Source organism: Podarcis melisellensis (assembly GCF_964234715.1).
Source record: "Podarcis melisellensis genome assembly, chromosome: 3".
Classification (NCBI taxonomy): Eukaryota; Metazoa; Chordata; class Lepidosauria; order Squamata; family Lacertidae; genus Podarcis; species Podarcis melisellensis.
The window spans coordinates 92,405,393-92,419,194 of NC_138530.1; the positions used below are offsets into that span (position 1 = coordinate 92,405,393).

General features: G+C 41.7%; 1 protein-coding gene across 1 annotated transcript in view; it reads left to right on the plus strand.

The window, feature by feature from the left end:
• Positions 1–644: 644 nt before the first annotated feature.
• NOL10 (nucleolar protein 10) overlaps positions 645–13,802 on the plus strand; it is a 48,135-nt gene continuing 34,977 nt past the window's right edge. Inside the window, exons 1-10 of the mRNA XM_081906172.1 lie at positions 645–769; positions 3,616–3,661; positions 4,215–4,313; positions 7,143–7,220; positions 8,691–8,728; positions 9,515–9,651; positions 10,300–10,365; positions 10,944–11,004; positions 12,461–12,546; positions 12,686–12,764. Of these exons, the coding sequence (XP_081762298.1) occupies positions 704–769; positions 3,616–3,661; positions 4,215–4,313; positions 7,143–7,220; positions 8,691–8,728; positions 9,515–9,651; positions 10,300–10,365; positions 10,944–11,004; positions 12,461–12,546; positions 12,686–12,764 (756 nt within the window). The 5' untranslated portion in view covers positions 645–703. The remainder of the gene's footprint in view (positions 770–3,615; positions 3,662–4,214; positions 4,314–7,142; positions 7,221–8,690; positions 8,729–9,514; positions 9,652–10,299; positions 10,366–10,943; positions 11,005–12,460; positions 12,547–12,685; positions 12,765–13,802) is intronic.

Consider the following 13,802-nt stretch of genomic DNA (forward strand, 5'->3'; position numbering starts at 1 on the left):
CTAATTAAACAAATCTATGACCTTTTAAACAGTGTGGTGTTATTGTTTCATTAGTATATTATGTATTTTTGTGTTTTTATACTGTATACTGCCCTGTGATCCTCAGATGAATGAAATTAAATAATAATAATAATAATACAATTATAGTGATAGTGATAGCAGACCCTCCAAGTGTCTGTATTTTCCAGGGACGTCCCTAATTTAGAGAAGGCACCCCAGTTTCAGATTTGATCCTGGAATGTCCCATTTTTCCTTAGGATGTCCCTATATTCATTGCAGAAATGCTGGAGGGTATTCAGTTATCCGACCCCCAAGCTATCTGAAGGCAATAAATACAGTACAATGGACAAAAGTGCAAAGAATCACAAAATGTTTAGGGGTATACTCTCGGGGGGAAAAGGACTCATTCATAGGGATGGTTTTTTAAAATGTTTAATGCATTATTATGTTTTTATATATGTTGGAGGCTGCCCAGGCCACCCAGTCAGATGCGTGGAGCATAAACAGTAAAATGACCATTACAGAAAGGAGCAGTCCCTATTTCCTCTGGAGTAAATGTGTTGGAGGGAAGGACGGCCAGTGTGTAACTTCCTGCTTATCTAGGGTTTTTTTTCCTCCTGCCTCTGAATTCTATGACCGGATGTGTTCCTCTCTGACCCCGGAAGTGAAGCCCTCTTGCCGTCGCTCAGGAGGAAAAAGAAGCATGCAGGTCTCCAGCCTCAACGAGGTGAAGATCTACAGCTTGAGCGCCGGACGGAGCCTGCCTGAGGTGAGAACACCGGAGCCCCGCATGCCTGCCTGCCTCTCCCCCCCCGTCGGTTTCCCCTCGCGCGCCTCCTTCCTCTACCCACGAGCGAGCTCCTTCCCACGCACCCCGTGCCTTCCCTTCTCTCTCCCTTCTCTTCCTCCAACCCTTTTTCAGTTCCCGATGGATGCGCAGAAAGTACATAGGTACCAACAGGGGTCTGTAGATGATCCCGAGCGACTGCTAAGCATCTCTTGCTTTCTGCACCCTTTTATTTTTTATATATAATTTTTTTACTAGGTTTTTTTAAACAGTAATTAAACGTACTTTTACATCTTATTCAATTTTTTGACTTCCATCAATACTGTCTGAAAATTTCCCAATCTAATCTCTCAGTATGCATTTATTATCTTCCCTATTACATTTCAAACTCATAGCCAATATCTCTTTCTTTTTCTACTTTGTAATACTTCGTGTATTTCTCCTTACAAAACTTCTTGTAGTCCTACTAGCGTAATTTCTTGATTACAGTTGCTCTTCAAATAATTCATATACTTTTTCCAATCTTCTGTAAATCTCTGGTCCCGCACGTTTCGAATCCTTCCTGTCATTTTGTCCAATTCTGCTTTCTGCACCCTTTTAAAGAGGCACAAGTCACATCCATAACACTGAATTTTAAAGCACGTGGGTTCCCCACCCCCTTCCGCCTCGCGAAAAGAACCCTGCAAGGTTATTTAATGTTGGACAGACAGTCATTTATTTTATTTTAAACGGCTCCTTCCTGCATTGGCTACCCAGTTTGCTGGGTCTACTGGCTGCCAAATATATATATATATCTCAAATTTGCCTGGTGTGCGCAAGCTTCTCAGCTCGGAACAGTTGCTTGTTCGCTTGCTTTCATCTCTCTAAGCAAAACAGTAGCAGAGGGGGAGCTTAAAGTTTCATGACCAATGGGAGTGTCTGTTTGTAGCTGGTTGCTGTACATATTTATTCTGAAATATTGTGGAATTTTAGTGGTGTGCCTGGGTGCCTAGGTCAGTGATTGTTCAGCAGCACATCTGAATGCTCAGTCTAAGACACATTTCACAGATCATCATTGTTTGATTTGCACGCCACCTTTCGTATTCAAAACCATGCCCATGAAAAATGTGTCTTTTGGTCTCTGCTACAGCAGAGTGATCTTTTTTGTAAACAAAATCTCTGCCCTTTTTCCCATATGGGGTATCCAAGAGCCTATATAGAGTCCTTACGTAGGTTCCCTATTGGTAGGAGAAAATAACAGAGGCCAACTAGAGCATATTGAGAAGCAAAGCAGCTAGTAAGCTTGATCTTTATTGATCTGCTGCAACAGGGTGCTCCCCTCACACAGGAAAGGAGGAGGAACCCAGAACAATGGCGCGCAAGGCCTTTACGACTTTTGAAATTGCCACCCTGTAGATCAAGACCACCCCCAGAAACATCATACATACATCACAGAAAGGGTGTAACCTAAGACCACCGCCCAGATACATCATACCTACATAACAGAAAAGGCGGTCCAAAACAGAAATTTGAATGTTTTTCCTGTTTTTTCCAGGTTATCTGATTGCCTTTCCTGGTAGTCTGCCACCCATTAAAATGCTGATTACTCAATTCCTGAGACAGTGGGAAGGCTCCCTGACCCCTCCCCCCTTGCAGGGAAAACATTTACCGTATTTTTCGCCCCATAGGGTGCACCGGCCCATAAGGCGCACCTAGTTTTTTGGGGGGAAATAAAGAAAAAAAATTATTTCCCCCCCCCAAGGCGCGAGGCTGGGGAAGCCCGAGCTTCCCCAGCCCCCAGAACAGGCAGCTCTGCGCAAGCCGTGGAAGCCCTCCCGCGGCTTGCGCAGAGCTACCTGAAGTCCTGGCGCGACTGCTGAGCACGCCAGGGCTTCGGGATAAGAGGCAGCGCGGCGCAAGCCGGGGGAGGGTTCCCATGGCTTGAGCAGAGCTACCCGAAGCCCCGGCGCGACTGCTCAGGGCGCCGGAGCTTCGGGGTGCAGGCAGCTCTGCGCAAGCCGTGGGAGCCCGGGGGGAACTCCCGCGGGTTCCCACGGCTTGCGGATAGCTTCCTGAAGCCTGGAGAGCGAGAGGGGTCGGTGCGCACCGACCCCTCTCACTCTCCAGGCTTCAGCGAAAGCCTGCATTCGCCCCATAGGACTCACACACATTTCCCCTTCATTTTTGGAGGGGGAAAAAGTGCGTCCTATAGGGCGAAAAATACGGTAATCAGTTTGGGAATCAAAATGGTTTCAGATCAGTATTCCTGTGCTGATCTATGTACGTGCTTGGTTGGTACACTTATGAACATTACCATATATCTAAGACCTCAAAATTCCTATCACATCTTCAAAGTGATTTTCTCTGTTTTATATTGATTTAATACTGGAACTTTTAACCACCCTGTGGCATAATTGTTTGTTTGCTTGCATTTATTTCATTTTGTTTTTAACCTCATATGGACTGCTCTGGGAGCTCTTTGGCTGAACTTCCTTAAATAAATGTGAAATAGGGCTTATAGACCATAATAGTTTATCAATCTTATTTTGAAGGCTATATAGTACCCTCTTTGTTTTTAATAATATAGTAATAAATTTTATTTATATCCCGCCCTCCCCAGCCATAACTGGGCTCAGGGTGGCTAACATCAAAATATAAATACATTAAAACATAAAATTCAGCAATCGACTGAAATACAGCTTAAGATCGGATCAAAATCAAATAAGATTAGAAGGCAACCCTCAAATTATGACTATAGGGGCTGGGAACCTTTGTACTCACCAGGCTCAGCTATTTATATTTTTGCCCATTTAACACTAACCCTCTATGTTCTTTTCTTTTTCTTACAGTGGCTTTCTGATAGAAAGAAGAGAGCACTGCAAAAGAAAGATGTTGGTGAGTTATCCTCATTGTACAATGTAAAGGGCACTGCAAGATTAGCTTGGGTGCCATTTCTGTTTTCAAAGAGTCATCTGATGGTGCTTAGCTGGAAGGGGGTTGCTTGGATCTCGCCTTAAAGCTGGAACAGTTTGTTTTATGCTAAACTTTAAGCCAGGGATGGGAAACTAGTGACACTCTGAATGATGCTGGACTACAGCTTTGATTCTTTCCGACTATTGCCTATTCTGGCATAAATCAGGACAAAGGAAACATGGCATCTCTCCTTGCCATCTTCTCAGAGAGATTGAAAAGCAATACAAAGCGGAAGTTCCGCTCACGCCAGCAATCTGTGCTGGAATGTAAACAGACATGTGGCACGCAACAATCCCATGTCTGCAGCAAAAGGTGGAATGGAATCCCAACAGGAAGATGGAGTCCAACAACATTGGGGCACCCCTTTCCCCCATCCCCACGTTCAGCTTTTCTTTTTTTAAAGTACTTTTGGAATTGAAAACTTTTTATTGTTTGTTGATTAGGCAATGTTTCGTATAACTCTTTTATTTTAAAGGTATTTCTAGGAGAATTGAACTTATCCAAGATTTTGACATGCCTGCTGTTAGCTCCAAGATCAAGGTATCACGGGATGGGCAGTACGTGATGGCAGCTGGTGAGTATGCGAACATTCAGGTTTTTTCAGTCCGCTGCTAGCTGTAACAGTGTGTCTGCACTGAGTTGTACAGCACTAGTAACTCTCGCATTGGATATATTATGGTTGAGGAAGACTGGGCTCTGAGATTGAAACTTCAGTTGGACAGCAAAGCTAGTAGCTGGCAAAGGATAGCATGGCAGGAAGCATATCTTGGTTTGAGGGCTTAAAATTTCCTTTTGTAGTATTAAAATGGGACTTTGGGGACCTGCAAACAATGAGTTAGATTCAGAAAAGTTATGTCTCAATCCAAGCTCAGCCCTCCCAGTGATAAGGCTTTATGGTGTTACCGCAGCATCCACAGGCCCACTGTTCACAGCAGCAGAGAGTATGGGGACAGGATGATCAGCCCCAAATTGGGCCTAGTGCCATCATGTAATGGTAGTGAGACTGCTTCAGGATCCAACCACATTTTGGGGTTTCTGCTGGCTCCTACTGACAGGGATCCCAGCAGTGGGCTTCCTTTCAACATGTTTGGCAGCTGGCAGGGGGCGACCCTCTCCCAAACTCAGCATAAGGCTGGGAGCTACAGTGGTACCTCCGGTTTCGTACTTAATTCGTTCCAGAGGTCCGTTCCTATCCTGAAACTGTTCTTAACCTGGAGCACCACTTTAGCTAATGGGGCCTCCTGCTGCTGCTGTGCTGCCGGAGCACAATTTCTGTTCTCATCCTGAAGCAAAGTTCTTAACCCGAGGTACTATTTCTGGGTTAGTGGAGTCTGTAACATGAAGAGTATGTAATCCGAGGTACCACTGTATGGGATTGTTCTGTTAGTTGCACTTATATCTCCTTCAGTTCAGTGGTACAAGTTAGTTATGACTTAAATTAGATTGAGTTACAGATAGGTAGCCGTGTTGGTCTGACATAGTCAAAACAAAATTAAAAAATTCCTTCCAGTAGTACCTTGAAGACCAACTAAGTTAGTTCTTGGTATGAAGAAGTGTGCATGCAAACGAAAGCTCATACCAAGAACTAACTTAGTTGGTCTTTAAGGTGCTACTGGAAGGAATTTTTTTTTTTTGTTTTAAATTAGATTGATTACAATTGGAACAAAGCACAACTAACTGAGTCTGGACTCAATATCATATCTCACTTACCTTCTAGCCCCTTTTGCTCATTTACAACACTTGCGTGTTGCAATCACATCCCTCCAGAGTATCATCTCTGCATTGTTTAGAGCAGGGGTCAGCAAACTTTTTCAGCAGGGGGCCGGTCCACTGTCCCTCAGACCTTGTGGCAGGCCGAACTATATTTTGGAGGGGGGGATGAACGAATTCCTATGCCCCACAAATAACCCAGAGATGCATTTTAAATAAAAGGACACATTCTACTCATGTAAAAACACGCTGATTCCTGGACCGTCCGCGGGCTGGATTAGAAGGCGATTGGGCTAGATCCGGCCCCCAGGCCTTGGTTTGCCTACCCATGGTTTAGGCAGGGGTGCCCAAACTTTTTTCAAAGAGGGCCAGATTTGATGTAGTGAACATGCGTGAGGGCCAACCAAAGTTGTTCTTTATGATTAAAGTTGTTGAGCTTTTTTTGGGATTTTACCCCAGGAAATAAACTGCTACAGGGGCTGGGTTAAACCAACCGGCAGGCCAGATTAGGCCCCTGAAACAGACTTTAGACATGCCTGGTTTAGAGAGTCTTCCATGAATCCAAGAGTGAAGGTTTTCAGTGGGTAACCTCCTCTGCTTGTAGAGGTTCGCTGCGCAATAGAGGATTTCCCAGCTCAATCAGGATCCTAAAAATAACACACTGAAGGGAGCAGGGTTTGGCTATGTGCTGCTCCTCCCAAACTGCTGAATGTTATAAAGATAATAAGCAAAAACTAGATTTTCTTTTTTCTTTGTTTTTTCTGCCTCTTCTTATTTTTTCTTATGTTTTTATTGTACTTTGTCATGTTGGACTGTGTTGTTTTTCTTTTATTGTCTTTTTGTTTGTTTGTTTGATTGTGATGTTTGTTTTATTATATAAAATCTTAATAAATATTTTTTTTAAAAAAACAAACAAACTGCTGAATGTTACCTGTTCTGCTCCAGCTGCTTGATCCGTCTGTTACATATGCCAGCATCCATCTACATAGAGGTTTTCCCATTCAGCTATCTAGCTGGCTAGATATCTATATCTGAGCTTGGTTCGATGTGCTTTTTTTTGCCTTCATCTTTTGGGATATAATACGACTGTATTCCCCCCCCCCTTTTATTGGAAGGGTACCCCATAGCAACCTTGTCAGTGTGGCCCACTGTTGCATACTTGATTCCTATAATTTTCAAAAGAATGTAAGGGATTTTAACTGTCTGTTCTGTAGAATTCCATAGAGTTCTGAAATAAGACTCGGCAAGGGTTAGTATTTGATTGCTATTAATGTGCTATTTTGCCCAGTTAATGGGAATCTTGTTTTTTAATGGACTGGGTCATGTTAAAAATTAAGTTAGGTGGGATTCCTGTGAGTTCAGCAGCATAAGGCATTGTGAATTTGTGTATTTCTATATAAATCATTACAATTATTTATATACAATTTTTAAAAATTGAATGAAGTATAAGTGGCTTGTGCCACAATCCCAAAAATAAATTATATTGATTGATTGGTGTTATTGTCATGAAGGAACAAAAAAACACACTTCTAGGTGCAGAGTTGCAGCTCTTTTTGAACAACCATTCATGTCCAGGTCAGAAACTTTTTCAAGACCTGAATCATATTTTCTCTGTGAGACAAATCAATTCAAGAGTAGTAAAGCAAATTTTCTCACATGTCAAATACACTATTTTATTTTGTGTTTTGAACAGGGACGTACAAACCAAGGATTCGATGTTACGATACTTACCAGTTATCGATGAAATTTGAAAGATGCATAGATGCTGATGGTAAGTAAACCCTAATTATGATGGAAACTAATATATAAAACATATTAACAGGGCAGTAGAAAACGGTGCAATCCTATGCATCTTTATTAGGTGGGAAATCCCACTTCGTACAATGTTATAATATTTATTGAGCTAAGTTGCTTTGTGACTTTAAAAATATAAAAAGCAACCAACAAACATAACAAACGATAACTCAGTAGTATTAAAGCTGGACTTATTCACAGATAAGTGTGTGTAGCAGTCTTCTACAACGTGATGCCCTCCAGATCTTTTTGATTACAGTTCCCACCATCTTTAGCCATTGACCATGCTTACTGAGACTGATGGGATTTGTAATCCAAAAGGGCTGGAAGGCGGGAGAAGACTGATGTACAGAATTGCTTGCTAAGTGACCAGATCCTGTGTGCCCCAATTGTGCTTTCTATGTTCGAAAGCACGTCAAAGTGCAAGTAGATAAATAGGTACCGCTCCAGCGGGAAGGTAAACGGCGTTTCCGTGTGCTGCTCTGGTTCGCCAGAAGCAACTTAGTCATGCTGGCCACATGACCCAGAAGCTGTACGCCGGCTCCCTTGGCTGGTAAAGCAAGATGGGTGCCACAACCCCAGAGTCGGCCACGACTGGACCTAATGGTCAGGGGTCCCTTTACCTTTACTATGTAGATCAGGGTGTTTTTTTGAGAATAGAGCACATGCCGTTTGCCTTTCTTTGGAAAATATGTTAGTATACGCATGAATGCAAAAAGTGATACATTAGTACGTATAGTCTAAAGAAATTTGAGAGTGTATTGGGGGTTGTACTTTTGTGAAATCGAGATAATGATCAGTCCTTGGCAAGATATTGTGCTACTATATCGGCTTGTGTTTGTTGCTTACCTGGAGCATGGATGGTGGTCAGCTTATAGTGCCTGCCAAGAGTGCACTATCACATGCTCAGTGTTACTTGAAATGGGAGCCAACAGGGATGGGGAATCTGTAGCCATCCAGTTGTTTTTGGACTCCCATCAGCCCTGGCTAGCATAGTTGATAGCCAGGGATGCAACATCTGGAAGGTCATCCCTGATTTGTATGCTACTGATTCTGTAAGGCAAATAGAAATTAGCCATGGAGGTTGCAATAGCTCGCCAACACTTCCCTTGGACCTTTGAACCCAAAATGTGTTACAGCAGAAAACCTTCCTCCTATGGCAAGAGGATGGACTTAATAATTGATCACTGTCCCTTTCAGCGGGTTCTGGGATCCCAGTGAGATAGTGGCATGGACAGAAACAGCACTCAGGTGGTTGTTCTCGCAGCAGACTGCAAACAGAGCATTGCTAATGGTTTTGCTTGTTTCATTACACACTCTGTCTTTGGTTTTAAGGGAGGAAGAGAGACAGACAGACAGGACCATTGTGCGATGAAAATTGAGGTTGTGCGGTTTATTTAAGAGTTTCTTAGTGACTTCTATTTATAATTGTTTTTCATCTCCACAGTCATTACGTTTGATATTTTGTCAGATGATTACTCAAAGGTACGTCTCCTTTTAATGTTTATATCATGTAGAAAGCTTTAGAAGAATTTGCATTTCAAAATGTTTAAAAGGATCCATTTGCTGTAGTGTGCAATTACCTGCCGTTTCCTTGAGCAACAGAAACCTGAAGGAAAATTGCTCTTTATCCTCTGCTGACATTCTTTTGAATGTCTTGTTTGTTTGCTGAAAAGCTGGAATTAGCTGTGTTTATTTAAAACAAAAAAATTTCCTCCATAGTGTGGTACATCTTTTTTTAAATAAAAAGTACTCAAATAGCACTAAAACATTCTTACCGATGTGTAAGTTATATCTCTCCCGATGTGTCATTGATCACATGAAACAGACTTCACATAGTTGCTAAATTAGGTATCATGGATGATCGCTCTGCCATTATTTTGTTTACACCAGTCAAACCTATCCAAAGTTGCACTTCCATGGACTGAAAAAACTTCCCTAAACAGGGCTGCCTTCAGATATCTTCTAAAAGCCAGCTAGTTGTTTAATACCTTGACATATGAAGGGAGGGTGTTCCACAGGGAGGGTGCCACTACTGGTGGAGGGAGCTTTGGAGAAAATAGCCTCTCTTCTCACTTCTGCCTCAGAAAGCATCTAGTTTGAGGCATGGGAGCCTCCTCTATATCGGACACATTTGCAGAACAGCAGTTCCGGATCTGAGCCCACTTGATTATGCCTCTAGGAAAATAATCATTCCCCACTTTTAAAGGTTAAGCAAGGCGGGAGAGTTACTCCCCTCCAGATCTCAATCCTGTGCTCTGTATTTTTCAGATAGTCTTTCTGCTGTGTGACAGATATGTAGAATTTCATTCCCAACATGGCCGTTACTACAGGACAAGAATACCAAAGTTTGGTAGAGATTTCTCATATCATTATCCATCATGTGACTTATACTTCGTAGGAGCAAGGTATTTAAGATGCGCTGATTCCTTCCTTAACTGTGCATACATTTTTATTTAGTGTTTATGATGAATATCCTACAAAAGCAGATTTACTAAACATTCATAAATATATTGGGAGAGAACTCTGAATGAATAGTTCACAAAACAAATGGGTTTTGTTGGAAATATTTTGTAGGAAGTGGTTAAGCTGAATTGTTGAGAAACTCTGTTAAAAAGCAATTGAGTTCTGAAAAATATGTGGGCCATTCCAATTTTATTGTAATTTAGTGATGGTTTTAAGTTTATTTTAGGAATTTTAAGGCATTTGAAAAGCATTTAATTGCATGAAACCAAAAACCCGTTGAAAAAGCCTGCAAACACCTTGTTCTGCCCCACCCTTCTAGTAACGTTTTAATGATGTCTTTATGACGTTCCCAGGTCACTTCCAGGTTTGGCACATTTGTGCCTAAAATGGGTGTTGCCTGTACACTAAATGAAAATAGGGAGAAGGAGAGGTTGGAATTGATTACTTGCTGCTGCAGTGTAAGAAAAGAGTAGATTTATTTATGACTTGGGCATATTTAGACATACATTTATATGAATGTTAATATATACACTTATTGTCACTCTTATCGAAAGGAAAGTGTGTAAGTACAATTGTTGTTGTTGTTGCAGCTCTGAAATATACAGGCTAAATCTGGAACAAGGAAGGTACCTGAATTCCTTACAGACCGATGCTTCGTAAGTATCTTCAGTTCACTAGGTGCATCTTATTCCAGCAGGTGGAGCCACAGGATAGATTTTTTTTTTAATTGTCATAAGATCTGTAATCTGAGTGTCACAAAGGCATTGCAGACTGCACTTATAAATTGGGGGTGTTTGCTCTGTTTATATTTTAATGTCTACTTTAATTACTCTACTTTAATAAGCAAAGGTTTTAATATTTCCATTCATTAAGTTGCTCAGTCGAGAAAATACCTCATTGGATATTTTGAAGTATCTTAGAAGAAGATGGCAAATAGTTTTAAATAGGTACAACCGATAAACCAATAGACCTGCTATCTGCGATGAATTGTTCCTTGTTTCAAATTTGCATAGCCGTTAGTTATGCTTTTAGTTATACTTCTTAACAGAACCAAAATATAGTGATTAAAATATAGTGATTGAACAAAGAAACACTGCACGTAAAATTGCATTTACTCTTTGTAGCCTTATAGGTTTGGGTTGATTTTAGAACATTTCACAGATGGTATTAGCTTGCTTATTTTAATATTTTATCTCCCTATCAGTCATTAAATTTCTTTTTCCTTCTCCTCTAGGGAGAATCACGTCTGTGACATAAATCCTGCCCATGGTTTATTTGCCACTGGCACGGTTGAGGTAAATGTTTCACCTTACTAAGAAATATAGCACCATTTTCTGTTTAAAAAACAAGATCATTGACAGGACTGCAATATCCTATATATACTAATAGCAAATTCATTCTCTGTGTGGGGCTCATTATGAAGCCAAAATAGCTCCTTCGCTGAAAAAGGAGGAGGTAAGATCAGGTTTGGAAGAACCCAATCAACACTGGAGTAGTTCAGGGAATATTTCAAGGCTGGGGACTCTTAACAAGGGAGGAACTCCAAAATAGATTAACTTTTGGAGGGAAGAAAATGGAAAACCTTGTGGCAGGAACAGTAATACAATGGAGTGTTTGTTGTAGAAAAGGCATGGCTGGCTGACAGCAATCCTACATAGAAAGTTCTCACACTGCAACATTTTGTTGTGCCAATTTATTACAGGGGGCATTCAAAAAAATATGCACCAAAATGCAGCAGAATATATTTCCATCACATTTACTAAGGTTGCAGTTCTTTTCTCATTTGCTTGGGAGTGACCTCTGAGCAGATATGCACAGATTTCTCTGTAAATTTAGGGAAACCAATCCTGCGTGCAAAGGACACAAGATGTGTTGGGCATCATGACATCTGGTATGTCAACTGAAGAAGAGGAATAGCTCTTTGGGAGGTCAAAACAGTGAGGCTCCATTGAGGTTCTATATCACTAGGGTGCAGCAGAGTTGTTGTGACGATGGAGACGAAAGACAGGAGAATAAACCTTCTCCTGTTGAGTTGTGATGCATTTGCATTGTGCACCATTGACAATGCTGCTTCAGCAGGCTCAGGCATGCTTTTGAGGAGTGGGCATGGCATAATTGCAGGGTGAAATAATGGTTTACTGCCAGTCTGTGTCCTTTGGTTTAACGTGGGCCCTGTTTAAAACGAGGCAGTCGTTGCCATGCTAGCAATGTTTCTGCCATGGATATGTGCCATTCAAGGGCACTTTCATCCCATCTTCCCAAGAGTCAAAGTTTTCTTTTTCAAAGTGCTTATTTACATTGGGAGGGGGGCGGGGAGAGCCTTCCATCAGCGTCTTCTCTAAAGTGACAAAAAGGCAGAAAGCAAGTGGATGGTTGTGGGGAGTTGCTGAGGCTATGCTGGGAATCTGTGTTTTCTATGAATTCCCAATTTTTAACCTGGATGGAGCCCAGCAGCAGACTCTGCCAGCTCTGGTATGTAATAGAGCTGGTTCACATGCTGCAACATGTGTCATGTCTGTAGTCCCAGCTGTTGACTCACCCCAGCCCCGGGTTACATAAGGAATTGCTCATTGCAAGTATGTGAAGATCAGATCGTTTTTAAATGCAACAAAAAAATCTGAAAGCCTAGGAATCAGTCTTTCGAGGCTGAATGCTAAATAAGTGGCGTCAATGAACGGCAGATGAGTAAACTGATGAAAGCATGGTGAATTGTTTGAAAGCACTAAATGGTATTTTCTTTGCTTTCCTCAGGGGAAGGTGGAATGCTGGGACCCTAGAACAAGAAACAGAGTCGGGGTGCTGGATTGCGCTTTAAGCAGTGTGACAGCTGATAAGGAGTATGGAAAATGTTTCTTAAGTAACATTTTTTTGTTTTTACATGCTGCAGCTTTTCAGAATTACGTACCATCCTTTGGTTGGTGCTGAGCCTAGATTATGGCAATTAACTAGAATGAGGTTTTTCTCAAATTATTTCAGGATAGATGGTCTGCCCTCTATTTCGGCCCTGAAGTTTGATGGAACATTGAATATGGCTGTTGGAACATCCACGGGGCAGGTAGCTATGCTGTCAGCTTAGTTGCTATGGGCTTTGTGCTACATTTCTGTGCTGAGCTAGGCCACATTGTCAGATTCGTAAATGTCACATGTAAATAATAAATAATGGTTTACTCAGAACATGGTTGAGATCTTTCTAGCAAGGGCCTTAGTGCTACATCCAAACAAAGTTTTGTGGTTTGTTTCACTCCAAACAAGCCACGAGGTTAAGCCAAAGTTTATCTGGGTGAAACAAACCACAAAATCTTGGTTGAACATAGTGCTAAGCCGGGTATTGTGGTTTGTTGCTACTGCTGGCTAGAGGGTAAAAGTAAAGCAAGAGCAATTGAATGTGTTCATCATAAACCATTAACTATGGTTTACCATTATGTGCAAACTGGGCTGCTGTGCAAGACTGTGTCCAGGTCTTCTATTGGCATATTAATTCTGGGCCATACGTACTGTGGAATGTGTCAAATCGATCTTGAGCTGCATCAAAGTAGGAGACACTGTGTGATGGGGGACCCTGTTGACAGTTTGCAGTTGAAATTGCTTCCTGCCTCAGCTTCCCAAGGAAGCTACAGTTCAAATGCAACTTGTGCTCATTTGTTTCATGCCGTGCCTTTCTTTAGCGCAGTTATAGGGAACCTGTGGCTCTCCAGAGATTGCCAAACTACAACTTCCACTAGCTCAAGCAAGCATAGCCAATGAACAGGGATGATGGGACTTGTAGTTCAATAACATCTGGGGAGCAGTAGATTCCCCCACCGTGGATTGCCCCCAAAAAGTTCAACAACTTCTTTGGCAAATTCCCCAAAAAGCTGAACAACTTTAAAATACTGTTTCCTTAATTTTGCGCTCCCAAAAGTAGGAGTCTTGTTATACATGGAAAACTACAGCAATTTGTTGCATGCCCAGTTTGGTGATGGTTTGCTGTCTATGTGCTCGTGTTACAAAGGTTCCCCATATGGGGAACTGATAGTAACATTGTCTTGATTTCTGTATTGCAAGTTGCTTTGAGGCATTTTTGTGGAAATAATGGATCAGTGTTAATAATAAT